The sequence below is a fragment of the Rhineura floridana genome, chromosome 6, assembly GCF_030035675.1.
Source record: "Rhineura floridana isolate rRhiFlo1 chromosome 6, rRhiFlo1.hap2, whole genome shotgun sequence".
In the NCBI taxonomy this organism is placed as follows: Eukaryota; Metazoa; Chordata; class Lepidosauria; order Squamata; family Rhineuridae; genus Rhineura; species Rhineura floridana.
In genome coordinates this window covers 158,176,130-158,202,965 of record NC_084485.1, presented here as the reverse complement: position 1 = coordinate 158,202,965, position 26,836 = coordinate 158,176,130, and the positions used below count along the sequence as shown (strand labels likewise).

The window sequence follows — 26,836 nt, the reverse complement described above, 5'->3', positions numbered from 1 at the left end:
TGGCTGGGCAGGAAAACTGCCAAGGCTATATAACTCCATAGAAACAGCTCAGGGTGTGGGGGGTGCATTTGATGTATGTGAAGGAGAGAGCTCGTGTATCTGTGTATCTGAACTAAGCTATTGCATCAGTAAAAGATTCATCTTCACCACTTCTAGCGTTCTGTCTCTATTCATTCCTGTCATACGCAGTGGCATTGCCCTGACAGGCAAGCCGCAATTCCAACAAAGGGTTATGGGCCCAGAGACAGGAAAGGAATAGAGCATAAGCAGAGTGCAGTGAAGAAAGAAAGGCAGCAGAGCTGAGCCGACATACGACGGCAGCACGGACGGTGACAGGAGCCAGTGGAAACCTGTGCAGGACGTAAAAGAAGCCGGGAGCAGATACGGTGAAGCTGTAAAAAGAGGTTTCGTTTCTCCAAAGTGACGCAAGGAAACTGTGCCTGTGAAAAATGGCAGTTTCACTTTCGCAAGGGATGCCATTGGAGCATCTGAACGAAACTAATTACTTGAATTGGAGAATGAGGATGCAGGCGTTTCTAACAAAGGAAGACTTATGGACTGTTGTAACAGAGGACCCCCCCGTCTGATCCCCCACCGGCACCGTGGATAAGGCTGGATGAGCGTGCGAGATCGTATATTATCCTGGCAGTACATGCAGGATAAAGAAACAGCTAAATTAACCTGGCAAGCTCTGAATGAGATCCATGTCCGAAAAGCAGCAAGCAATAAAATAAGTTTTAACAAGAAGATTGTACCAGCTCAAGTACACGGATAACGTCACGATGGCTGAACATTTGTTTAAAATTTCAAAGCTGTTTGCTGAGTTACAAGAAAGAAATGTAATATATCTGGACACACAAAAAATATATATAATCCTGGCAACATTAGATTCATCATGGGACAATCTTATTAGTTCACTCGAAGCGCTCCCTGAAGAAGATTTATCGCTCCCTTATGTGACAGACAAGTTGACACAGCAGTGGGAGAGACGTCAGGAGGCTTCTGAACAGGATAAGGAAAGAAAGTCGGAAGGAAAAAGTGAAAAGACTGAGATTAATGGCAGGTCGTTTGGAACAAAGGCATGCTATCGTTGTGGGTCATTAACTCATCTTCAAAGAGACTGTGAGTTGCGGCAGAGAAAACAGAGAAGGAATTCGTCACAAGTGCAGCTAGTGAAAGCTGAAGGTAAAGACAGAGACAGAGACTATAAAATTAAAGGAACCTGGACTATTGATTCTGGGGCTACGCACAATTTAATAAATGACAAATCTATGTTCAGGACAATGGTTCCAGCGACTTCACATGTGGTGCTGGCTGATGGAACACAGAAACAGGTACAAGCTATGGGTACTGTGACTTTAAGTGCTTTAAATACAATTATTACTGACGTTTTGTACGTGCCAGACATTCAATGTAACATTTTATCTGTATCCAAACTGTGTGCAATGGGTTTCACAGTTACATTCAGAAACAGAACATGTGAGGTGAAAGCAGGAGAAAAAGTATGCGTGAGAGGGTTTCTCAGGGATCCCATGTATTATGTGAAACTGAACCCTAATGACAAAGAAAACATAATGATGTTTTCAAACCAAAGGCCACACGATAACTGCATACACTCCTGGCATAAAAGATTAGGGCACGCAAATTATGAAATGATTAAGAAAATGCCTGCTTTAAGTAAAGATGTTACATTAAAACCATGTGATGCCTATATAGATTATGAAATATGTAAGCAGACAAAAGCAACCACAGCTCCCAAACACAAGGAAGCCAAAAGTCACACGAATAAGCCATACCAAACAATACATGTAGACGTGGCAGGACCTTTTCAGGGGTCACAAGGTGGAGCCCACTATTTCTTGGTGATAATAGATGAATTTTCAAGATATAGTACAGTATATCTGTTACGTTCCAAGAATGAAGCGGAAGGGAAACTAAAGATGTTCATACAAAAGGTGAAAGTACAGCATGGCATGTGCATACAGCAACTGAGATCAGACCAAGGGGGGGAATTTACCAGTCAGTCCTTGGCACAGTATCTGGAAAAGAAAGGCATTAAACACGCACTCACCGCTCCTTTTAGCCCCCATCAGAACGGGCTGGCGGAAAGAAAAAACAGGTCATTGCAGGATGCCACAAGGGCAATGATTAGAGATGCCAATCTGAGTAATGCATACTGGGGTGAATGTATTTTATATGCGGTTTATATTCAGAACAGGCTGTTCCACAGTGCTATAAACATGACACCCTACGAAAAGCTATATGGACATAAACCTACTGTCCAGCACATCTTAAAATTCGGCGCAAAATGCTGGGTCCATGTCCCCAAGGGAAAACGTAGGGGAAAACTAGCACCCAGGGCCCAGAAAGGAATTATTTTGGGGTTTCAAAATGTTTTTTACCGCGTATGGCTACCACAGGAGAAAAGGGTGATATTTAGCCGGAGTGTGAAAGCTCAGGAGGAAGACTGGGATAAGTCAGTATCAGTTGATCTAACACACACACACAGTGGCTCAGAACAAGGGGGGCAAACAGTGAAAGAAGAGGAAGAGGAACGTGAACCTGATGAGACAGAAACACAAATCAGCCCCAAGCAAGAAGTTGTTTTGAGGAGATCAGAGAGATCTAATCTGGGGAAACCGCCGGATAGATTCCAGATAGATATTATACAAAAACATGATGAAATGCATGGGTATACAGGTTTTACAGAAGTGCCAGAACGAAAAACAAATGAGGAAACCTTGTATCTAACATGTTTCAAACCAGAAACTGACTGATGTGCTATCTGAAACTAATGAACAAAATGGGCATGTGTATAGTAAAAGATTAACAATGAATGCAATGTAACAATAAAACAATAACAAGCAACAGAAAAAAGAAAACTGTAAATAACTGAACTGTAATTGTGGTATGTGTAAGATGAAATATCATAATCTGTAAAATGTAAAATGTATAAAAAGCCATGTCTGTTTGGAAGGTGGGGGCTTGTTAGAATGCTGAGACATGATGTATTCCAAAAGACATGGACAGAGTTAAGACAGGGTTAAACAGCACACTCTGGGGCTCAAGGACAGAGAGCAGACCGAAGGCTGCAGGTGGCTGGGCAGGAAAACTGCCAAGGCTATATAACTCCATAGAAACAGCTCAGGGTGTGGGGGGTGCATTTGATGTATGTGAAGGAGAGAGCTCGTGTATCTGTGTATCTGAACTAAGCTATTGAATCAGTAAAAGATTCATCTTCACCACTTCTAGCGTTCTGTCTCTATTCATTCCTGTCATACGCAGTGGCATTGCCCTGACAGGCAAGCCGCAATTCCAACAAGCCTACCCACAAATGACATGGAAACTGTCTCAAATCATACAAAAGTAAACACATGAAATACCTAATGGCGTTGTATTCAGTACAATAACATTAAAACAAAGTAAGCTGATTCAGATAATCACAATTAATGCATAGAAAAACGCTGTGTGTACGATTTTCTTTTATTTGGGGCATCAGGACAATCACGTTGGAGGCTCCAGCAGTAGTCTGCCATCATGTGTCTGTCCCATCTGCCTTGATACCTTTCCTCCATCACCTTTATATCCTGATGGAACCTCTCCCCTTGTTCCTCACTAAAATCACCAAGATTATCCGGAAATCTGTCTAAGTGGCTATGGAGATAGTGTACCTTTATGCTCATATTAGTACCCAAATGTTTAAAGTTAGCGAGCATGTTTTGCACCAATTCTTCATAATTGTCTGCTTTGTGGTTACCCAAGAAGTTCTTGACAACTGCTTTTAGTTTTTCCATAGTCAGTCCAAGGAACGATCTACAAATGTATTTGAAGCAATCACCATCTTTGTCCAAGGCCTTAACAAATTGCGTCATCAGTCCAAGTTTGATATGGAGTGGTGGGAGAATGATTTTTTCTCTGACAACCAATGCTTGTTAATGATGTTCACTGCACCTACAGTCATGTGTTCCCTTGAAGGCCATGTCACTTTTTTCCAATGATCTTGCTTTGCCCTACTATCCCACAAGCAGATGAAACAAGGGTACTTCGTGTATCCACTTTGCTGGCCAAGCAAGAAGTTCACCATCTTTAGATCAACACAAATAGACCACTGGTGCTCATGATAGCAGAGCTTCTGCAAGACCATTTTGATATTTTCATATTCTTTAAGTTTTGTTGAGTGAGCAATTGGAAGACATGCATAGCGGTTACCATTGTGCAATAAAACACATTTCAAGCTTCTGGTGGAGCTGTCTATAAAAAGCCACCAAGCTTCTGGTCGATATTCCGGTAGTCCCATTTGGAGAAGTAGTCCAGGAATGTTATTGCAGTACACAAGTTCTTCATCTTGGCTGAAGTATGGAAGAACTCCCTCCTCTCTTGTCCGATAAGCTGTTATGTTAGCTTCTGGATGTAGACAGTTCTTTTCCATTAGCCTGGATGCTAAAAGTTCAGATGCTTGCTTTGACAGACTGAGGTCTCATATCAGATCATTGAGTTCTTTTTGGGAGAACTGCTCAGGTGTTGAAAAGCTTCTTCATATCCACTTCCAGGGCTACCACCTGTGCTACACTCCACGTCCAGCATTTCTTCGACATCTGACAATGGAAGGTCAGGCAGTGAGGTAAACACTGGTATGGGAACGTCTTCGCTGTGTGGCACAGGTTGCCTTGCTGAGTCCAAATCAGGATACTCCCACTTATGTTTCTTGTAGCGATTGAAGCCTTTCACATTCACAACACAAAAATATTTATTTATTTGTTTTTATTATTCAATTTATATACTGCCCTTAGCGAAATAGCTCTCAGGGCGGTGAACAAACAAAATAAAATACAATATATCATAATAAAAATACAAAAACATATACAAACAAACAACGAAAAGCACAGCAAAAACAAAATAAATACTACAAAAATTAGAATACAGATTAAAAGATTTAAAAAGTTAAGAAGATTAAAATGCCTGGGAGCATAAAAAGGTCTTTACCTGGCGCCGAAAAGATGGAAGTGTAGGCGCCAGGCGTACCTCTTCGGGGAGGCTGTTCCACAACTCATAACAATCATTTTGATGGTTTTGCGGCTCTCTCCACACCATAGACACACCAAAGTTTAAATGTTTCCTTTCTCCATTTTTCCACTGTCGTAGGCACTCTACACAGGTTTTGCAAACCTTATGGGGAGCCCAAGCTTCACTCCAAAATAAGCAAGATATGCTTGTTTTACAAAGTCAGTGATTTTTTTTTGTTTTTGCAGAGTGTATTCGCCACAAATGTACAGTAGGGCCCCACTTCCCGGCGCTCCACTTCCTGGCGTTCCGCTAATGCGGCGGCTTTCGTTTTCATTTTTGAAGCCGATTTTGCCCCTTTTGTGGCATTTTTGTGTCATTTTCACGCAACGCGCCCCGTTAAAGTCAATGGGGTTCCGCTTTATGGTGTTTTCTGCTTTACGGCAGGGGTCCAGAACGGAACCTGCCGTATAAGCGGGGCCCTACTGTAGCAGAATGCATTAGGATTGTTTAAGCAGCCTCTTCGTGACGAACTCATATTCCTCTTCAAAAAAAAAAAAAAGTATCAATATGATATTATATGCAATGGATAAACTTGCAAAACAATGTTCAAGAGTAAAAAGACAGACCAAACCCTGCTGCATATGTCAGCAGCTACAGGTCGTATTGTGGTACAATCCTCATTTGAGGGGTATCCATTATCTCAAAAACTAGAGTCAATTAGGCAAAACTAATGTCAGTTTTGGATTTAGCACCCCAAAAATACCCTAAAGTCATTCAAACATACTTGGCACCTAAAAAAATTTTTTTTTGTTGGGCTGTGTTATTATTGGCTCTTTTATAATGTAGCACTTTTTGGGGGGGTTAAAATGCTGCATATTTATGTAAATTGCCTTGAGCTGGGGTGGGGAATTGTATATACATATATCATACAACAGCTAGAGATGGAGAAATAATCCTGAGTACGCTTCAGTTTTTGATGAAAAAACTTTATTAGGCATACTAAAGTGTCACAAAAGAGTGTGCAAGCTTTTCAGTTCCCCCGAACTCTTCATCAGATGGTTTAAAAAAGGGGGAGGAGAGAGAAAGAAAAAGCTGTTGTTCAAGCCATTCTTGTCTGCATCTGGTAAGAGTCTTGTGGAAGGAAGTAGCAGACATTCAAATGAGGGCCTTTCAGGTGCTTTGCAGGGTTCAGGTAGGGTTGCCATATTCCAGTTCCACAAATCCGGGTAGGTTAATTTGCATATTATGCAAATTATTTGCATATTATGCAAATATTTGCATATTAATATTTTGATTGTCCAGTTGTTTTGTTTTTGTGCCTAGGAATTACCACCAAAAACTGGGGAAAGATGTGAGAAATCTTTTTTTTTTAAGCAACATTTTCAGCCTTAAATGCCTAGACTCTAGTTTCCAACACTATGGAGTATTTATTGATTGATTAAGAGAATTTATATCCTGCCCTTTTGCTGTTGAAAACAGAGCTCAGCACAGCTTACAAATATAATAAAAACAATAAAAATACACAATCAATATAAAAACATAATAAAAACACAAAATAGCAACAAACATAAAGTAAGTCAGGGCAGCAGCACAGTTAACCATAACATATACAATATATTTCAGAGATGTGGTGGATGGAGAAAAACAAGAAGCCAAAATGTTAGGAAAAGGAGTCTTTCACACCACATGCTCAGTTCTAAATACTGTTGCAGCAAGTTTTACAAGTTCCTCCAGTATTCCACTGGTGCAGGCACTCAGACATTCAAAGTACTGTATGTTTCTTAGGTTTTATAAAAGCAGAGCTTTGCTTAACTCAAAATTTCTTCTCCCTTTGATAATCACATCTACACAGGTTCCACCTCCCTACTCAAAACTGAGCCTGGAAGTGTACAACTACCCCACACATACCTTGCTAATTCGATTATCAATGCCAGGATGTTTGTCTTATCGACTACTCTCCTGCTCCCCCCCCACACACACACACATCGGGCATCATGAAAGACCTAGTCCTGGGCTCAGAAAGAAAATAAATATCTGGTCCTCTTCAAAGTATTGAGAAGCCTCTTGTTTTAATTGAAATAATAATTATAAATTCTTGTTCTTATCACTAATGGGAGTTAATTGTCTTGCATATGCTGCTGTTGCTTCTATGGCTGTAACGGAGTGAGGTTAAAGATAAGTGAAATGCAAATAGGAAAAAAAAATACAGAAGGCAGTAACACTTTCCTAAATGTAATACCATACCAACCACAACAAGATTCCTATAAGGCAAAAAACTAAGCATCTCACAACCAGTCAGGATTCCTAACCAAAAACCAAAAATATGATAAATGAAGAAATATTTATATAAGCATAACTATCAAATATATTTATTATTTACACAAACTGTAAAGATATTTATAGTGCAATCCTAAATTTATTTATTCAGAAGCAAGTCCCAGCGTATTCAGTGGGGCTTACTCAAACAGGGACAGAAATGCAACCTCAAGTGATAAGCAACTTCATTCACACAACCCAAAATTCCGAATCATGCCACTTTACACTGTTTTGCAACTGTTTATACTTGTTTTTATGGTTATTGGATTTTAAATGGCTTTATTTCTTGTTGTGAGCTGCCTTGGTTTCCAACCCTACCTCACAGGGGTGTTGGAAAGACTCCATACACACACACACATGCACACACTGCAGATGTATAAGTACATGCAGCCCATATAATAGTTTATTGTCAAACCAGTTGGTCATTGCAGAAAAATCGGTATTAGTTTTTAAAAAATCAGTATTAGTTTCCTACAGAATAAAAACTGCAATACCTAAGTAAGCCCTGCCTACTTGCTTTAAAATAGGACTGGGGGGGGCAGAAAGAGAACACAAACACAATTCTTTTTTACATTCACTCCAAAGTCCCACTGATTTTCAGCACATTCATAATCATGTCTACTCAAAAGTAAGTCCTACTGAATTCAATAGGATTTACTCTGGACATATGGGATTAGCACTGCTTTTACCCCCCACAAAAGCAAGTATTGGGAAGGTTTTCAAAACACTGCCCAGGATCTGACTCCTACACACAACGGGGAAAAACTGAAATGTATATACTTACCCAATTTATGAGATTTTCAGATAAACAGGAGGGGAAACCACCATTTTCTGGCCTTGCAATGACGTTTTGCAGACACTGCCACCAAACAAACACTTCACTGATTGGCTGAAATCCTGAACGGGCGGGGTTAAAGCTACGAAGTGCTATACAGTAGTTTAAAAAAAGATTTAACCGGGGGGGGTGCCTGACGTTTTTATAAATATCTCGAGAACCGCACCACGTAGAAACTTAATTTTTTAAAAAATGAAAGCTGAGAATCCGGGCCACCTAAGGGGCTAGCCGGGTGCCGGGTGGCATGCTTAGAATCCGGGTAAAACCCGGCTATCCGGGCAATATGGCAACCCTAGGTTCAGGTTGCACCCAGGCCTCCTAGGAAGGAAAAGAAAGCCCACATAATGGCTGGGCCCACATCTCTGCAAATACAAGAACCTGCTGTTACTCTGTTCTGCTTCCATTCTTGGGCAAAACACACAGGTTCCATTGGAAGACACATAACAGCAATAACAAGCATCTAGGCAGTCCCTTAGGTGGTGCACCAAGTAAAAAAAGTAAAGAGAAGTCAGCTTGGGTAGCTTTATGTAGTGGTTGGGGGGAATTGTTTTCCCAGAGCAGGGCTGGAGAACTTTCAGGCAGGGCCGGTGCCAGGCATGACTGGGCCCTTGGCACCAGCCTGCCCCGGGGGGCCCATGCTGCCCGCCTGCTCCTACCTCTCCCACTGCGGTAAATGCTGCTCGTGCATGCCTGCCATCAACCAAGATGGCGGCTGAGGCATCAGAACTTACGGAAACCACGACGCCATCTTGGTTGATGGCAGGCATGCTTGCTGCCCAACGGGAGAGGTAGGTGGTGTGTTGCAGGCTGTATTGCTGTATTTTGGGATTTTTCTTACAGGCCAAATTGGCTACCTTTACTTTTTGAGCAGTATATTTATTCGGAGCTTTATACTCTTCAGAATGGGAGCTATGCAAACTTACAATCCAATCTTCTGGCCAGGGCTGTGGAGTCGGAGTCGGAAGCAATTTTGGGTAGAGTCGGAGTCGGTAGAAATGTACCAACTCCGATTCCGACTCCTTCATAAATGGCAAATGTATATTAACTAGTAATAACAAATTTACTGTAGTAAAATGGTAGCACAAGGCATTTCATCACCACCACGTGGATCCAGAGCTTGGAAAAGTTACTTTTTTGAACTACAACTCCCATCGGCCCCAGGGATTGGCATGTGGCCCCTAGAATGGTCCCCACAGGGGAATGCGGCCTCCAGGGGGGGAAATGCAGGGTGATTTAGTAAATTAATGCCCATTGGGATTTCGTTTCCTCATTGGAAAACATAGACAAACTCTGTCCATGATAGGTATTCTACCTATTACACTGCTGAAATATAAACAATCCATAGAAATGGCTGGAAAATCTAGTTTGAAAGGATTACAGAGTTAGCATAATTATTTGAAGTGCCAGGAACACTTGAAGTGTAAAATAACCTAAGGATTATTTTCACAATTCGAAAGTGTAGTAGGAACAGAAGTGAACAGTAGATGAAAGAGAAAATAGCTCTAGGCGGAAGTAATTCTTTACAACAAGATTTTATTTTTTTTCTTTGACAAAAAACATTTAGGTTTTACAGATTTGTAAATTTTTTTGTGTGTGGTTTTATTTGGATCCAAACAAGCACTTTATGTTACAATATATCTACCTCATCAACATGCAGTGCTGAACGCATTATTTGGCTTTGGACGAGTTGCCCTGAAAGCACCCCAGGGAGCTGATACCTGGCTGCTTCTATGAAGAGCACCGACTAGCCAGAAGCTTCTCAGTGAGAAACCCACAAGGGGAGGGCTGTACGGTGATGTCCAGGTTAATGCGTCTCTGCATAGCATCAGCAAGATAGAGAGTGGCCTCCATGTGGTGAGATGAACACAGCTTCAGGGGCTTACAAGAGGCTTGGCACAGCTACTTGCCTTAGTTTACCAAATCAGTTTTCATTTGCTATCCACACACATTAATTGGTGTTATTTCAGGTCACCTCTGCATTAGGCCTCTGTTGAACCAAGTTTTTGTTGATCTCAATTCTTAGGCAAAATGGAAATTCGTCCCCTATTCCATTTGATATAGCTTAAGTGGAAACATTTTCTGGTCCATGCCCTGTTATAACTCGCCCTCTCATCTCCTGTTGCATACTTGGTATGTTGAAGTGATGTCTATGGGCATAGTGATTGTCTTTGGGCAGTTTTAAAAAGCAGATCCCCTCCTTTTCAGAATGCTTTGAGGCACAAATATTGGAACTTGACAGCAGACTGAGAGCTTAGCAGCAGCAAATGTGATTTGAATGCCTTCACTAGGCCATGAAGTATACAATTAGAAGTAACTCTAATCCAATACTTTAAAAATAATAATAATAGTATATCGTCCAAAAGCTAGAGCCTCAAACCACCCTTTTTCCTTTGTAGTGTTTCTTCTTTATTTCTCTTTATGAAGTTTTGCAGATGCATGGTTTTTCTTTACTTTCTTCCTTGCATTCATTACTTCATCACAGTACTAACTGGCCCCAATCCAACTCTACCAACACTGGCCCAGTGCATTGTAGTGCATGTCAGTAATGTTGCACATGTACATATTCTATGATGGATCATGGTGTAAGGAATATAAGGAAACCCTGTGAGAACAGAATCTAGAAGCATTCACATTATCACATGAAAGCAAGAGTCCCAGCCTTTCAGTTTAGCCTAATGGGGGTGTGTGTGTGTATAGCTTCCTCATGTTAATGACTCAACTGTATGTAGAAAACCATCTTGTTGAGCAGAATAAAATGTCTCCAATGCAATATGCCACAACTTTAGCAAATGGTACTCTTAGGGCTTGTTGATAAATGTTGCTTACCTCTAACCAGCTATAATGTGACCCAACTCTTCAGTGACTACTACCATAATATGTACCATTATATGTATTAAAATAGGTAAGTCTAGTGTGAACGTCAGTAGTCTATTAACTGACAAGCTCCAGATTAGGAAGCACATTTGCCTAACTTTTTAATTGCACTTAAGTCTTGCTGAAATTCAGTCAGTGCTTGGAAAGTTCATTTTAAAAAAGAACTAGGTCTAGTTAAAGTTCATACTGTCCAACAAGAAGCTTGTTCTAGTTTGTTCTTTTACAAAATGAACTAGTTCAGGTTAACGTTCCTGTGAATGAAATTTTTCATTCATAAAATGTTCATCCGCTGCAATTTTTTTTCAGTATTCAGAATGTTACATGCTGATGTGCTGAAGTATAGGGTACAAAAGTAAATTGGGGCCCACACACAAGTAAGATGTCTTTCCCCATAATGGCATTTCCATAGTAGAAAAAGTTTGCCTTGTTTAATTTGTGCCAGCCACACTGTCCCTATACTTCTTGCTGCAAGGTGCTCCTGTTGGAAGAGAGCCAATTTGTTCTGTAGGGAAGACAAAGGAAAGGCCTCACATTCCTTCTGATTGCTTAGCAGCAGTGATTCAGTGACTAATCATCCTTAGCAACAGCAGCGTCTTTGTAAGCCTTAGAATGCTGCCTCCCCATTTTGCTTTCTAACTTTCTTTATAGGTGTCTGATTGACTTTACTTTAAAAAAAATGAAAGCAAAGATACCAGGCCTCCTGCTGGGAATGGAGAGGGGAGGGAATGAACATGAAAATGAACTAGAAATAATTCATGTTCTATCCCAAAATGAACTTAATTCATCTTTAGTTCACCCAGCAATTATGGGAACTACTTTCATGTGTAACTCAGAGATTTTTAAATCAGTTCACTGAAGTTTGTTCAACGGAACTAGTTCATTCCAAGCACTGAATTCAGTGAAAAATTAAGTCCAGTAATTTAAAGATGACTAGCCAATTTTCTGGACTGAGACCATTCAGTTTTACTAGGAGATAAGGAGTCTCCCTTTTCCTCTTCTATTTTTATGGTGCTTTGATTATGGTTTTTGATGGTTTGTTCTCTGCTCCATTTGTCTGTCTTCCATATTAACATGAACAAGGCAGAGATCCCATAGATGATCAAGCTACGAACAGGGTTAGAGGTTTTAGGGGTGGGTTTTTGGGTGCATTTGTGCAGGTGAGAGAAGCCAATAAACCCTTGGCCAAAGCTTAGTGACATAAAGATGCTCCAATATGTCAAACTATGTATTTAGTAGCAGGGAGATGCATTCCACTCAAAGACTGGGATGTACGAAAGGCTCCTGACTTGCCTCTGACATCCTTCCCTCTTTTAGTAAAGTGGGCAATTAGAATGGGGGTGCATTTGGTGCAAAGCATGGTGGGAGAAGAGTAAATCTGGGAGTCAGGATGAAGGGAAGCAAGCCTAAAGGGAGGTAGAAATTGATATGAACTCGAGCTCACCCTCTGTAATTTCTAACCCATGGGTGGGGAATCTTTGGTCCTCTAGATGTTGTTGAAGTCTACCTCCTATTAGCCTCAGTCAGCATGGCCAATGGTCAGGGATGATGGGATCTGTAGTACAGCAACATCTGGAGGACCACAGGTTCCTCACCCCTGTTCTAAACTGTGACGAGGAGCACACCCTCACACATTTTTCTAGGGAGACATACCACAGCCCCTCTGCTCAAGCTTCCTGGCTGAGGAGAGGAAAGGGACACAGCCCCACAGCTCAAGCAGATTTCCTCTTGGCCCTGGGAGAACCAGCTAAAGAGTGAAACTAACAAAGAAAGACTAAACCCCAGCTCCAATATACAACGAGCCATAAGACTAGCAGTTACATAGCTAACTAGAATCTCTGAAGTCCAATAGGGTTCCACTTATGTAACCACAGGTGTGTCCAAGCATAGCACCATGGTTCCTGGGATAAGAGGCTGCTCAGTGCCTCATCTGTAAGTTAACTCAGGAGCCAAGTGCCACCAAAGCTAAGCTTTCATACAAGAGGCCTCTAGATGGTGGGCTGAAGTGATATAATACTTGAAATACAGGGCATCCCCCCCCCAAGAAAGGCAGAAATATCTCAAAATTCTTATATAAACTTCATAGCACACTTGCTGGTCTCCAAAATTAAAAAGGCATAAGCAAGACAACTGCAGGAAACAAGGATCTTTTCTGCATTTTCCCCCTCCCACCCCAATGCACACAAAAGAAACCCGTTCCGTACATAAAATCACCCCCCAGTATATATTTACAGAAAACTTGGCTTATTTTCAGAAATCCTTTTGCATTTAGAAGCTTAAGATGCCAACTCTTTTATTTACAACATATGGTGGGGGAGGGGCACTCTACTATGCTAGCTCTTTGGTGGCCACTATGCTCTTTCACAAGCTTATATCATGAGGGAGTACATACTTGGAAAAGGTGTAGAATTAAAGTGCTGGACTAGGTCTTGGGAGACCTGGGTTCAAATCCCCACTCAGCCACAAAGCATATTGCATGACCTTGAGCCTGGCTCTCTCTTTCACCTTAACCTATCTCATACAATTGTTGTGTGGATAAGATTGAGACAGGGTGGGGGTCATGATGACGACCATGCATTCTACCACCAGTTCCTTCGAGAAAGGGGAGTATAAGAAACGTAGTAATATTTTGGGTTATCGTTTAACTGGTATTTCATAGGACACTTGGAATACTTCTGCAAAGCCAAATCATTGAAGGTGTTATAGCCATGACATGAGACGAACACAAAGGTGCTTAGTTTAACCCTATTCCACCCACCAGTTCTTCCTGCTATTTTATTTTTGCTGTTTCCCCCCAGTTGGCTCTCAGACCAGAATGAAGGCCAATTTGGGGGGGGGGGACTGGTAGGAAAGAGTTGTGGAAGAACAATGAAGCATCTCCCCTCCTCCGGACATCTGATTTCCACTAGAAATGCCTCCTCTTTGCCTGCAGTACCCTTATAGGGCTTCATTCCAACCATCACTCACTTTGAACATAATTTTAACTATAAGGAATCCATCTGGTTTAAAATTATTAAATGGCCAACCACCAACAGTACGTTGGAATGGGTGAAGTGGCTAATTGGGGTCTGCTTGTAATTGCTAACTGTAATGCTTGAAATTGTCCCAGGCTATGGTCTGAAGGCACATGAGGCCAGCACCCTGCAGGGTCGGGTCTGGTCGGTACCTGGATGGGAGACCGCCTGGGAACCATATGTAAGCCGCCTTGGGTTTCTATCATGGAAAGAAAGGCGGGGTATAAATGAAATAAATAAATAAATAAATAAGTGGAATACTTTAACAGTAGCAGTATTATGTTAATATTAACGTGTAATAATTATTGTTCTTCAGAAAAAGCGATCAGCAAATAGCTCCCGCATCATTTTGCTAATCCACACACACATGCCCTCTAGGAGCACAAAGCTGTAATATAGCTTGAGATTGTCCCTATTCTTTTCTTAATGCTAATTGCCTCCAAAATGGTACTAAATCTTTGCTTGTTATCAAAAGGAACCAAATCAGGTTTACCACCCAAATGCTACTGGAGAGTAGAAGTTAGAACACTTTGCAGCACAAGCGCTAATGTCGGAAAGCTGGAGGCAGACTCTAGTTATTTCAGAGAGCTGAAGGTGTCCGGAGATAAGTGCTTGACCACCATAACACACAGCTTTCTTTTGCCCCTTTGTCACTTCAGTTCAAATTAAGGATTTTCAGGTCCTTGAAGCATTACAAAACATGCAAAACCTGTTTGACCTGAAGTGACATTGGGAGAAAGGAAACGAGTGAGTGTGTCAGTGGTAACAATATTTCTGTCCTATCAGTTTCAGTACTCCTAAAAACAATGGTCTGCCTCCACCTAAATGCTTTATGAAGCAAACGCAAAATATACCCCCCTGGGCTTTTAGGAAGGACTGTTCAATGAGAGCTACTGAGGTAGAGATATTTTGCAAAGGGATTTGGAGAACTTTGTATGGTGAGCAGACAAACCATCTGTATAACTCTGCACTGAGCCTCTTTCATGCTATTTGTGTGCTCATGTTAATGCGGGATAGGAAAGAGAAGAGCTATTTAAAATGAAATGGATGTTAGCCAATGTAGGCATCCTATTCAGATTACAGATATAGGATGAACCAACACAGATTTAACTGTCCTAAACTGAAGTGGCCTAAGGTTGTCCAAACTGACACTGCAATTCTCAAGCATTAAACCAGTTTACATCTTGCTCCATAAAAGTTGCTCTTCCCCCATACTCCTGGTGGAATTGGATAATTAGTGGCAGAGGCACCTGTTGGCAACTTGGCAGTATTGCAACTTAAAGGGGGCAGAAATAAAAATAGGATGTACATATACTATGCTAGGACTGATCCAGGTAATGAAGAACAGCACAGAGGAATGTTATGCTAGACAAATGTAATTACCAGATCAATTACAAACTGGAATGTAGCCACAAAACACTTGCATTACATTTTTTTGCTTGAAACATTACAACTTATGCAGAAAATCTTGCTATATCTTTCTGTGTGCCACAACTATAAAAATTTCTCTAACTCATCAGTTACCAGCCTCAGATATTTTCATCCATTAAATATGTCTACATCAACTTTGAGATTCTGTAGATGTTCCTTCATCCCTTGTGAGTTTTGGGAGACAACTGCCAGCATCTTTTGAGACTCTCAATGAAGAAAATGATCCTTTTGCCTCATCTGCTCCTCTTCACCCTCACCTTTGCTCTCTTATTGGGGTTTTATTTTGCTTTCTAATAAAAGTATATGTGGGAACAAAGGTTTACCATTCAGAATGCCACCTGCAGTGAGTATTCCAGGAGAGATGACTGAGTAATGATTCACACACATGCATACACCTCCATCAATCAATCTGCTGCCTTCTAAGCTAAAGAAAGGAAAGGTTCCCCCTACCCTCAGATGAGATGCTGAGCAGGGACGGAGAGGAAAAACAATAACTCTACACTGAGTATCTTGGCATATGCTTCTTCCAAGTGGAGTTTGCTGATGATCCTTATTTTAAGGGCCGCTGTTAAAAACATAAGACCTCCCTGCCTGCTAGATGGGGACAGAGTCACACCTACAATCTTTCCCACAGTGGCCAACTAGATGTTAGCTTTCATTTGAAAGTTGTCTTATTCCAGAGCCATAACAATCCCATGCAAAACAAACGTGCAAGAACAGCATGCCCCCTCCTCCTTGTCCTACCAATCCCTAATCAAATAAGGCTAAAAAGAGAGAAGCACCAAACCTCTGCATGAGCATCTTACTGCTAAGGTGGGTGACACCAAATTTGTTATACAGCTCGATTCAAGGGAGAGGGGCCCGGTACTTCCAGGTCCTACACTAGCAACCACAGAATTGAGTGGCTTCGGTAACTAGCATCTCTTATATTCTAGGGCTTCATAGAACTGCCATAGGGCAAGATGCATCCTATTTCTTAGAGTGACAGAACACATGGCCTTGGTGCTAGCATACACCACCAGCTTATTAAAATAAATCTCTACATGTGTGCATGTTTATATATCTGGCATATAAACACACACACAGAGACATATTTTCCGTACATTCCAAACTCAGACTATAAAGATATGCCTACATTTAGCTCAGCAATGGTCCTCTCCTTTTGCCACCCTTACCCCACTGGTCATGGTGCAAAACACTCAGTCGGTTTCACGCAAGCCAATCCCTTCTTCTCAACCCGTGGTGCCACCCCTGCTCACTGTCTCTCCTTTCCTTCCTGCCTTTCTTTCACCACACTTTCTCTCTCTGTTCTGCCACAACAGTTGTTTGAAGTACAAATTAAAAACCACAGGCACTGTAGGAGGGCCCTGTCTTGTGACTTCCACTCTGGAGAAGCTCTGGACAAATCCCTCAGTCCCAACTCATCTAATCGGGTTGAACCGTATAGAAGGGATCACCAAAGGAGATAAGGTGGTTCTTTCAAGGGATTAACCACATACACTGCAAACCACCACCTTGATTTCTTTCCCTTTTCTCCATTCTTTCCTTTTTGGCCAAGTATCAAGGGGGTAGAGTGATAATTTTCTTTATAAAAAAAACAACCCTAATGTCCAGCCTGTTTTCTACTAATGCTTCTTCAGTAACTTCAGGCTTTCCTTAACATACTCTTGGATTTGGGGAGGGGGAGAATGGAGCCCCATATGACTGTTGTGATTAAGGTCGCTGTTGCCGTGGCTCATCCTCACTCAACAAGCAGGTGCGCCTTTGCTGGGTCCATGATTGCAGGAGCTAATCAAATGCTTCTCTGCAATTAGAACAAAGGGGAAGAAGAGAGGATGAGGAATTGGGGTTGGACGTTGGTGGTGGTGTTGCACACAGGGTCTGTTTCCATTCCATTCCATTCCAAATGTGGCAAACAGCATGCGTCAGAGGAGAGAAGGGGAGGGGCAGCCTCTAACACTTGTCATCTTCTTCCGTATCACTTAGTACGTCGATGCCAGCCCTGCACATCACCCCCTGCGATGCCCCTCTTCTCCTCCTCCGATAGTGCCCATTAGGCATCTGCCAGCTGTGCCTTGAGCGAGGGCCTGATGCAATTGTGTTGGAGCGGCCAAGGCTGGTGGCCACGGCAGCCTCAAAGGTGAGTGTCTCCTCCTCGCCACAGTCTGAAGCATGGGAGTCATCCTGGAGCATCAGGTAAGGCTCTGAGATGTAGCGTTGAGGGGTGGAGAGAAGGCTCTGCTTTCCCTGTGGGGAGCTGGAAGACTCAGTCAAGCAGGCATTGTTTGTCTCCAGAACCCCAGAAAGCAGAGGGGAGCCGCCTTCGCTATCTTCAGGATGCGGTGAGGTGTCGCCACAGTGCTGCATCAGAGCAGCATAGGAGATGAGGGGGCGTGGCTTTGGTGGCACTGGAGGGAGCTGGCGGCGGCTTCGCCTTGGTGTGCTGATGTCAGATATAGATGGGATGGAACTCTCACTCAAGGAGCCTGTGCCCTACAAAAAAGAAGAGAGACATGTATGTAGACTATGAGGCCAAAGTCATTTTCAAAATGGTAGAGAGCTTATACAATCTAGTGGACAGAGGGCTGAACCTGTGGCATACTTTTCCCTAAAGACAATTATTTCTCAGTAGAAACTTGCTCACTGGCAGGGAAAGCACATGAATGTTGACTTCTACTGTGATTCATGCATCTTATTCTTGAAATCAGTATATAGCATACAGTATATAGCCCAGTCTATCTGAAAGAGCGCCTCCAGCATCGTCAGGGATGCCGCTCAACAAGATCAGCCTCAGAAGACCTTCTCTCGATCCTACCAGTTAAAACAGCTAGACTGGTGAGGACTAGAGAGAGGGCCTTTTCAATAGTGGCCCCCACCCTGTGGAACTCTCTCCCAAATGATCGCCGCCATGCCCCTTCTATGATGAGCTTCCGCCGGGCCTTGAAGACCTGGCTCTTCAGGCAGGCTTTTGCGGTGGGTTAGGTTTTTACTGTTATGGTTTTAAATTTTAACGTTTTAATGTATTGTTTTTTATCTTGTACGTCGCCCAGAGTGGCTGGACAACCAGCCAGATGGGCGACTAATAAATTTAATAAATAAATAAATAAATAAGATCATAATGTTTGGCACTCAGGTGCTGTTGCTATTCATTGTAAAAAACTTCCTGGATCACCATCTTGACTGTTACATAATATAGCCAGGACTTCTACCATGCCCACTACCAGTAACACCTCTCCATTTAAAAAAAAATTCCTCAACATCAAGCTTAAGAAAGAAATCTGGAAGACTGGAAGCTTGCTCACTGCTCTGTAATTTTTTTATTTGGCCCTAATAAAGGTATTATGATACTCTTCCTGTCTGCATGCAATGCCAAACTAATTTCAAGGCTGTGAATGATTAAGTGCCCTTCGGCGCTGGTTTAAACATGCATATTCATAACTTGATGTCCGCATCCTCAAATGGTATGAATGAGGTATTGCAGATCAAACACCAAGGACTGAAGAACCATATCACATATATCATCTTGCATAAAATGCTTGTAAATGGAACCATACATTCAGACACGAATCATGAAGGGATGAGACCCGCAAAAAATGTTGCAATGTGGAATGGCTGCTGTTCAGCGTTCCAGTCACCAGCCATGACCTCATTCAGTGTACTCTATTCCATTCTTCTATTTTCCCCCTAAATAGGTCAGCATTCTGCGCCTATTAAGTATGCCTCAGTTCTCCTTGTGTGGTTTGGGCCGGCTCCTCCCCACTTACGTTTTTCTCCCCTCCTAAATAATTTTTGTTCTTCTGTACGTTTTGATACCTCCCTGTTGTTTCTCAGTGGCCCCATTTTTGCTACAAGTTGTCAGTGATCCCTGGCCAAGTTTGCTATTACAAAGAAGGATAAGAAACTGAACGATGTACAAGCATGTGTGAACTGTTGAATATTGTTTGCTTCGCATTTCTCTTTCATTATTTTGTAAGCTTCACACCCACCTGCCAGTTGGGAGTTTGTGACCTGCCTTCACTGGGAGACCTGGACTGACGTCTCTCCAGAGAGTCGCTATCCGCCTGAGGACTCCTTTCCTCTGAGTTGCAACGGGAAATGTCTGGAGAGAGCAGGTGCTTGCGTTCCTTGGATCGGCCTCGCTCTCTGCCTCCTGACCGATGTGTGTCGGATCGATGGCCTGCACAGGACAAAGCTAGGGTTAGAAGAGTCCACAAAAGTCCTCAGCGATTCAACCCCAAAGCAATAGCTAATAATTGTAGGATGTCTTCTTTATTGTTCTGAATAATTTTTGGACACTTTCCTTCTCCTGCTACTCTGCAACATAGTCAAAACTTACAGTCACACAGCTGTAGTTTTCAGCCATCTCCTCCTTCATTGTTGTTCGAGCTGTTGTTATTTTTTCCCCAAGGAGAGTGTGAGTTTCGAAGCAGGGGAGCCCAGTTTCAAATCTCCATTCAGCTACAAAGCTCACTGACTAACCTTGGGCCAGTTGCTATCCCTCAGCCTAACTACCTCATAGATTTTTTGTGAGGATAAAACATGGAGGCGAAGAACTATGCATACTGCCTTGAGCTCCTTAGAGGATAGGCTGAATATAAGTGCAATTTGCACGTAAAATTATTTCTTCTTCATTGTGTAATCCCAGCCATGGTGAACATGATGACATCATGGAGCCAATCACAGTTATGTGGAAAGGCCAATCAAGGCAAATGATTATTATTATTATTTTGGGGAAGGATTCAAGCGCATACCAGAACCTAAGTTTGCACAATTAAAGTGGATTAAAGCACTCTGTCATCTTAGTGCAACAAATCCACTTAAAAAAACACAACACCCAGACTTTTTTGCAGTTTGGAAATCCATTAAAAAGTATAGGATGAATTGATGGCTAAGGCTTGCTGCCCTGGGCTCCTACTGAGAGGAAGGGCAGGATATAAATCAAATAAATAAATAATAAAATGAATAACGGGAAGACATGTAAACACCCTGCAAGCAAATCATGATGAAGACAGGGTGAATGCTTATTCTCACATAACAGCCTATAAAACAAACTTCGCCTGCCCAGGATGCATGTTTTCAGCCTGCTATGCTTAAACTACTCAAGGAAAGGTGGACATGGTCAATGAAAAACGTAAAGCACACCTAGAATTTTGCTAGAAACACTTCCCACTGTTTTATCTTGTGCAAACTGAGACACTCCTCATGTCCACTGGAAACTATTCTGCAGTATAGTCAGTGCCATTATTCCACAATTGTTTTTGGAGCTTTTTTTTTAGTGTTGCAAAGTGTTGCTGTACTTCACATATTCACAGAAACAGAAGCAAAAGAGAATGATTTACTATAGGAAACTTCACTAAAATTGCAAAGTAAATCAAACATATTTAAAGTGACTATCTGAACTATATCAACTGTTTTAATATTGTTGCTTCCTCCCTGCAAAAATAAGATCAGCACAGTACGTCTTGTTTCTGTCATTTGGGCTGAGGTTGCCACCACTCAGCATATGCTCAGAGGCACATGTTACCAAATTCTTCCAAGCTACACAGCAAGTGGATTGGACTGTGAAATACCAACCCAAATGGTGTTTGCATTTTGACAAATTTGTAGGGCAGTACAACATCTCAGACAGGAGGTCAGGTCTCATACTCCCCTGGTGCATTCACTATAGCTGCCCAATTTCCCGGCTTTTAAAATTTTGATAGAAATATCTGTTGGCTATAGGTACATTCTTAAACTGCAAGGTTTTTTGCCTATTAGTGAATAATGTCATAGAACCATTGTCATATAAACCAAGATGAAAACTCCTTAATGACTGGACATAGTCTAGCCACCAAGTAAGCTTTAAGCAAGTAAATCAGGATCAATGCTGAATAAGCAGGTTGTCTGGAGGAGCTCTAGGGCAGTGTCAGAAAATCCAGTGTATCTCCAAGAGTTGTGGGGTGTGAGAAAACCCTGCACTAAACTGTTGTGAACCCCATACAGATGTCAGCACAGTGATTCTATCAGATATTTCACATGTCAGTCTCATGGGTCAATGGTACATTAGTGTGGAGCTGATGCACAATTAACTCCGCCATGCCCTTCTCATTCAGAGTCCCTTTCCTGATAGAAACTTATTTGCAATACCTCTCTAATATTTGCAGTGACAGGAAAAGCTGCACCTGCTAAATGTCTTCCAGACATGCTGTTAATAAAAGCATAGGAACCTGTCAGGAACAGAGCTAGCAACCATATCCTCTGGCTCCTTTCTTGGTTTGGCCTGTTGGCTTTGGGAATATTTCACAGAAAGAAGAGGCATACCACAGGTATACAAATATATCCCACATTTTTCTGGTTGTAGCCCGGCTTTTTTGCTTGTAACCAATGCAATATTCCAGGTGCCTTCTCATTTCTGCTACTCTTGGTGCCACCAAATCTACCAATTAACCCTTTTTCACTATAGGACAGCGGTGGTTCAACATGGATAAATCCTTGCCTTAACTTCCCAGCTCCCTTCTTTATGGCCTTTCCAAACCACTGCATTCCACAGAATCTTGCAGATCCACAGAATGTTGCTGCCCACTTCTTCTTAGACGTACAAAGAAGTATGACTATGATGCCCATAATCCTTCATACAGCCATTCTGCCTCCCCATTCATTTCATGACCATGTTCCAAATGATACTTTGCTTGCCAAGCTCTTTGGGTTTACTCCAACCTGTTCCACAATTCTTTCTCTCTTGCTCCCTCTCTCTTTCTAGGTCTTAAATTGGCTATTTGCTCACTTCTTGTTTTCAGCCCATTCTCTGCAAAAACCTTTCTACTTTAATATAAGCGGAACTCGCCAATTAGGAAAGCAGGGATCACAAAATTAAAGCTGCATCTCCTCAAAGTGCACTCAAAGGCATGTACTCAGGGTTACCTGACATTGATGATTTTTATTTTTTATTTATTTATTTATTAAATTTATACCCCGCCTTATGGCCAAAAGGCCCTCAAGGCGGCTTACAAAAACATGAATATAACACATCATAATGCATAAATACAATAATGCAATTCTCAAAATTAAATAACAAATAACATTATTAAAAGAAAAAAAAAACATTTAAATGTGTCACAATAAGAGAACCAAACACTTTATAAAAAGGCCAAGATAAAAATCTTCAATTTCCCAGCAAATAAGTAGCATTTTTATTTTTAACATATAAATATACACAGTATATAAGTAGCCAAACAATAATAATAAACAACAAACTAATGAGAACATCTCAATAAATATACAATTAAACAATACCCACACACTTCACAACAGTGTTTAACAAAAATATGCTGTAGTCCAAATAACAGCAAAAATGAATCTCCAAAATTAAATCTTGACCCCCAAAACAACCAAAAAAAACCTAACCCCAGTAGTCTATAGACATCCCGAGCAGCAGGTTCACGCACACATATACACACACACACACACACAGAGTCTCTGGCCCCTTCAGCAGTTGCTGCTTTTGTAGCTGGAGAGAGACAGGGCCCCACCCCTCCAGGCCAGGTGGAAATCAGCCAGAAATGCAGGGAGCAGGTCTTGCAGAAACTCACACAGGTAGATGGTCTCTGGCCCCTTCAGCAGTTGCTTGTTCGCTCAGCCTCAGATATACATCCCACTGATTCCAGTGGGACTTAATCCCAGGTAATTGTACATAGGATTTTAGCCTTAATTGTGGCCATAATCAAAATATCTCCACATTTTGAACGTATATCTGTTTATGATGGGAATTTTAACCTGTACTGATGACTGTGAGTACAAGCCCAACTGTTGTTTCAGGCTATTAATTTGTTAAATGTTTAAAAGGCTGTTCCCAAGGAAATAGAATGCACCCACAAAATCACAGTATCATAAAGAATAGAATAGAATAAACCTTTATTGCAGGGCCAAAGGCCGACACAGGTATACAATATTCAATATATATATAAAAAAAAGAGAAAAGGGAAAACATATATAATCTATCATAAAGTATCATAAAGACAATACACTGTTTTGAAAGGACAAGTTGTATGTTGCCTTGTGGACCATGTGGATGAAAGGCAGAGCAAAAATATTTTAGATAAATAAAACAGGCAAGAACAAAGTCAGCTACATGATGTCTCCAAATGATCAGAAATGTCTCTCAGTTTGACTGGCATGGATTGTGTGAGAGAAAAAGGCAAGCCAGGGAGGGAAGGGAAACATACTACATTGTAACTAGAGAGCAGCTTTCTCATTTTGTTATTGTAAGGCAGGAGTGGCCAACATGGTGTCCTCCAGATGCTGTTGGTGTCCCATCACCCTCAGCCAACATGGTCAATGGTCAGGAATTATGGGAGTTGTAGTCCATAACATCACATTGGCTACCTTGTTGTAAGGTGTCTTGGAAGATTTTTTAACTGAAAGGCGGGACCTTTTTGGTGGTGGCTCCAAACTCCGTTCCTTGGAAAATATGTATAGCCCCTACTGTACCAGCTTTTAAAATGGTCCTGAAAATGTTTTTTAAAATAAATAAATAAACAATTTCAAGCTGTCTATTAAAATGCCATGCCCTGTATTACTTTAGCTGCTGTTTTAATATCATAACTGTTTTACCGTTCTTTTAGTGTTGGTTTATGGTTTTACTAATTTTTAATGTCTTATGTGTTACTGTTCTAGTATCAGCTGCCTTGGGAGAGTTTTGCTTTACAAGATTGTGCATAAATCTTTGAAGTAAGTAAGTAAATAAAATTGGAACACATTTTGTAGATACAGGAAGAAGTATACTAAACTAAAAGTGGCCAAAGTAAGCTGCTATTGCCAGTTTCTTGAGGGATTTTCCACTTGAAAAAACAAACACAAACAGCTTTCTCTACATTAATGGAAATTTCCCTCATTCTATCTGCCCTGGGTAGCTATTCCGCTGTCTCCATCCAAGATGGCTTAGTACATACACATTACACACAAATTCATGTTCAAATAACACTTTTTAAAAGAAAAAAGAAAAAAACCAGGAGTAGAGAATTTTGAGTGATTCAGCAACAGGTGTGTGTATTTATTTAACCTTTTTGAGCATGCAAGCTGCATATGCATAATTAAAATTGAGACCCATGGCCTATGGTATTTGTACTTGGGGATTATGCCCAAACACAAAAAGTGCTGTTTAGAGCAGTGGCTGAAGGCAGATAACACTCCTACATTTTCTTTTAGTGCTTAAAAGATGAGGCTCCCTGATTTGTAGACTACAGACACTAAGAAACTAGGATGGAAAAGCCCTCGTGCCTGAAAGAAGCATGTTGGAGAAGTGGATAGTGATCCAAAGACTATCTGTTTGTTGTTTGGCCCTGTCTGGCCTGCAGGACTCAAAGAATCTGCATGGTGGGGATGGGGTTAACCAAAGGATAGGCCAAAACAGATTCTGGAAATCTGTTAAATAATAAAGATTTGGATTTGGAAATCTGTTACTGAAGTGAGGAATGTATTTGCTTTCATCAAGTCTGCTGACAAAATAAACATATTCAAACTTTAGGTGTGTCTACTCTTTCTCCTCCTTTCTGCCAAATAATCAAGAGGTTTCTCACGGGGTAGGAACAGCCAGGGCTCAGTTCTCCACTGGACAGGAAGGGCACAATTTGTGCCTAGGTGGTACCACTTCAGACTGAATGCTCCCCCATACAAGAAAGAAAAATAAAGAAAATCATTTGCACATGAAAAACTAAATGTCCTATATCTGGGCATCACCTCAGCAAACTAGGCCCTGATTTACCTCTTTTGCAGATGAGGAAAAACCTGTCATATACTACATCCATGCAGTCATAGAAGCTCTGGACCAAGGACCAGTGTGGGACCATAATGACTCTAAAGTAAAGGTAAAGGTGTCCCCGCACTTATAGTGCGAGTCGTTTCCGACTCTTAGGGTGACGTCTTGTGACATTTACTAGGCAGATCGTATATATGGGGTGGGATTGCCAGTTCCGTCCCCGGCCTTTCTTTACCCCCCAGCATATGCCGGGTACTCATTTTACCGACCACGGATGGATGGAAGGCTGAGTGGACCTCGACCCCTTTTACCGGAGATTTGACTTCCTCCTTCCGTTGGAATCGAACTCCGGCCGTGAGCAGAGCTTCGGCTGCGTTTCCGCCGCTTACCACTCTGCGCCACGGGGGATCCTTATAATGACTCTAGAGTAACCAAATAAGAAGAGTTGTGAAGATCGCCACAGCCGACGTGCCCCTGGACCACACACCAGATTTTAGTCACTATGAGAATCCCGGCACTATTTCCTTCTCATCTCTCTCAGCGTTCTACCTCTTTGTCTGTTGCAAACTGCCTTCTATCACTTAAAAAAACCTCATAGAGTCCCACTGAAGTCCTACAGCAAACAGGAAGAAAAAAGATCTCTCTTGTAACCAAAAGGAAAACGGAGATTCAGGAAACCATACAGTGGCAACCCGAAGTTATTAGCAAAATCAGAACCAAGATTTGTAAACTGTAGAGCAGGTGTGGACAAGTGGTGGTCCTCCAGATGTTGTTGTTGGACCATCAGCCCCACCCAGCATAGCCAATGGTCAGGGAAGATGAGAGTTGCCGTTCAGCAACATCTGGAGGGCCATAGCTTAGCCACTTCTGTTACGGAGGATAAAAGGGCATTAAATGGCAGCAAGCTGACAGAATTCATACTAAATCACCCCTCAACTTTGATAAAATACTTTTTGCAAATAAAATGAAAGCAGAGCCTTTTATAAGGACTGACTTCATGCACAACAGCTTCAGTTGAAATGTTTATGATATACATTGAGCCAGAATAAAGCAGAATTCACACTTAGCATTTGGAAGTAACAATAAGCAAAGTAACAAAGGGTTTTCTTGGTGGTACCATTGTTAAATAATATAATTTACAACTTGGATAAAAGAATAAGGTAGGTTTGCCAAAAATCTGTGGTTAATGCGAAGTTTATAGGTATTTCCTGTTGGCACTAGAATGAGAATTCAGAAGAATCTGTCTGTGGATAACAACAAGGAAGTCATTAGTGACAAATCTGAATTATCCACAGACAGGAAAAAAGAGTGAAACACACATACACAAGTGGGGGGAGTGAAGGAAAGTCAGCTGGGTAGCTGCATTACAGAGAACAAGCTCTGTACGGATAATGGATATAAACTGGAAGAGACCCAATGATAGAGAGCACCATTTTGGGATGCATTAAGCAAATGTTGCAAACAGCCAATTGCACACAACTGTTCTGCTTTATTTAGTGGTAGCTAGGCACAAGCTACATAACTATGGACAGCTTATTTCATGGTGGCCACCATACTATAAGATTTATTTGTAGAGAAAAGATTTGGGAGAATATCCATAACTGAGCTTGCCAAATTTCCTCTGACTCCATC

General features: G+C 41.6%; 1 protein-coding gene across 1 annotated transcript in view; it reads right to left on the bottom strand.

Annotated features, from left to right (window-relative positions):
- Positions 1-16,555: 16,555 nt before the first annotated feature.
- Positions 16,556-26,836, bottom strand: part of CACNA1E (calcium voltage-gated channel subunit alpha1 E) — a 683,463-nt gene continuing 673,182 nt past the window's right edge. Inside the window, exons 49-50 of the mRNA XM_061634264.1 lie at positions 19,458-19,648; positions 16,556-17,964 (exon numbers count right to left, since the gene is read on the bottom strand). Of these exons, the coding sequence (XP_061490248.1) occupies positions 17,425-17,964; positions 19,458-19,648 (731 nt within the window). The 3' untranslated portion in view covers positions 16,556-17,424. The remainder of the gene's footprint in view (positions 17,965-19,457; positions 19,649-26,836) is intronic.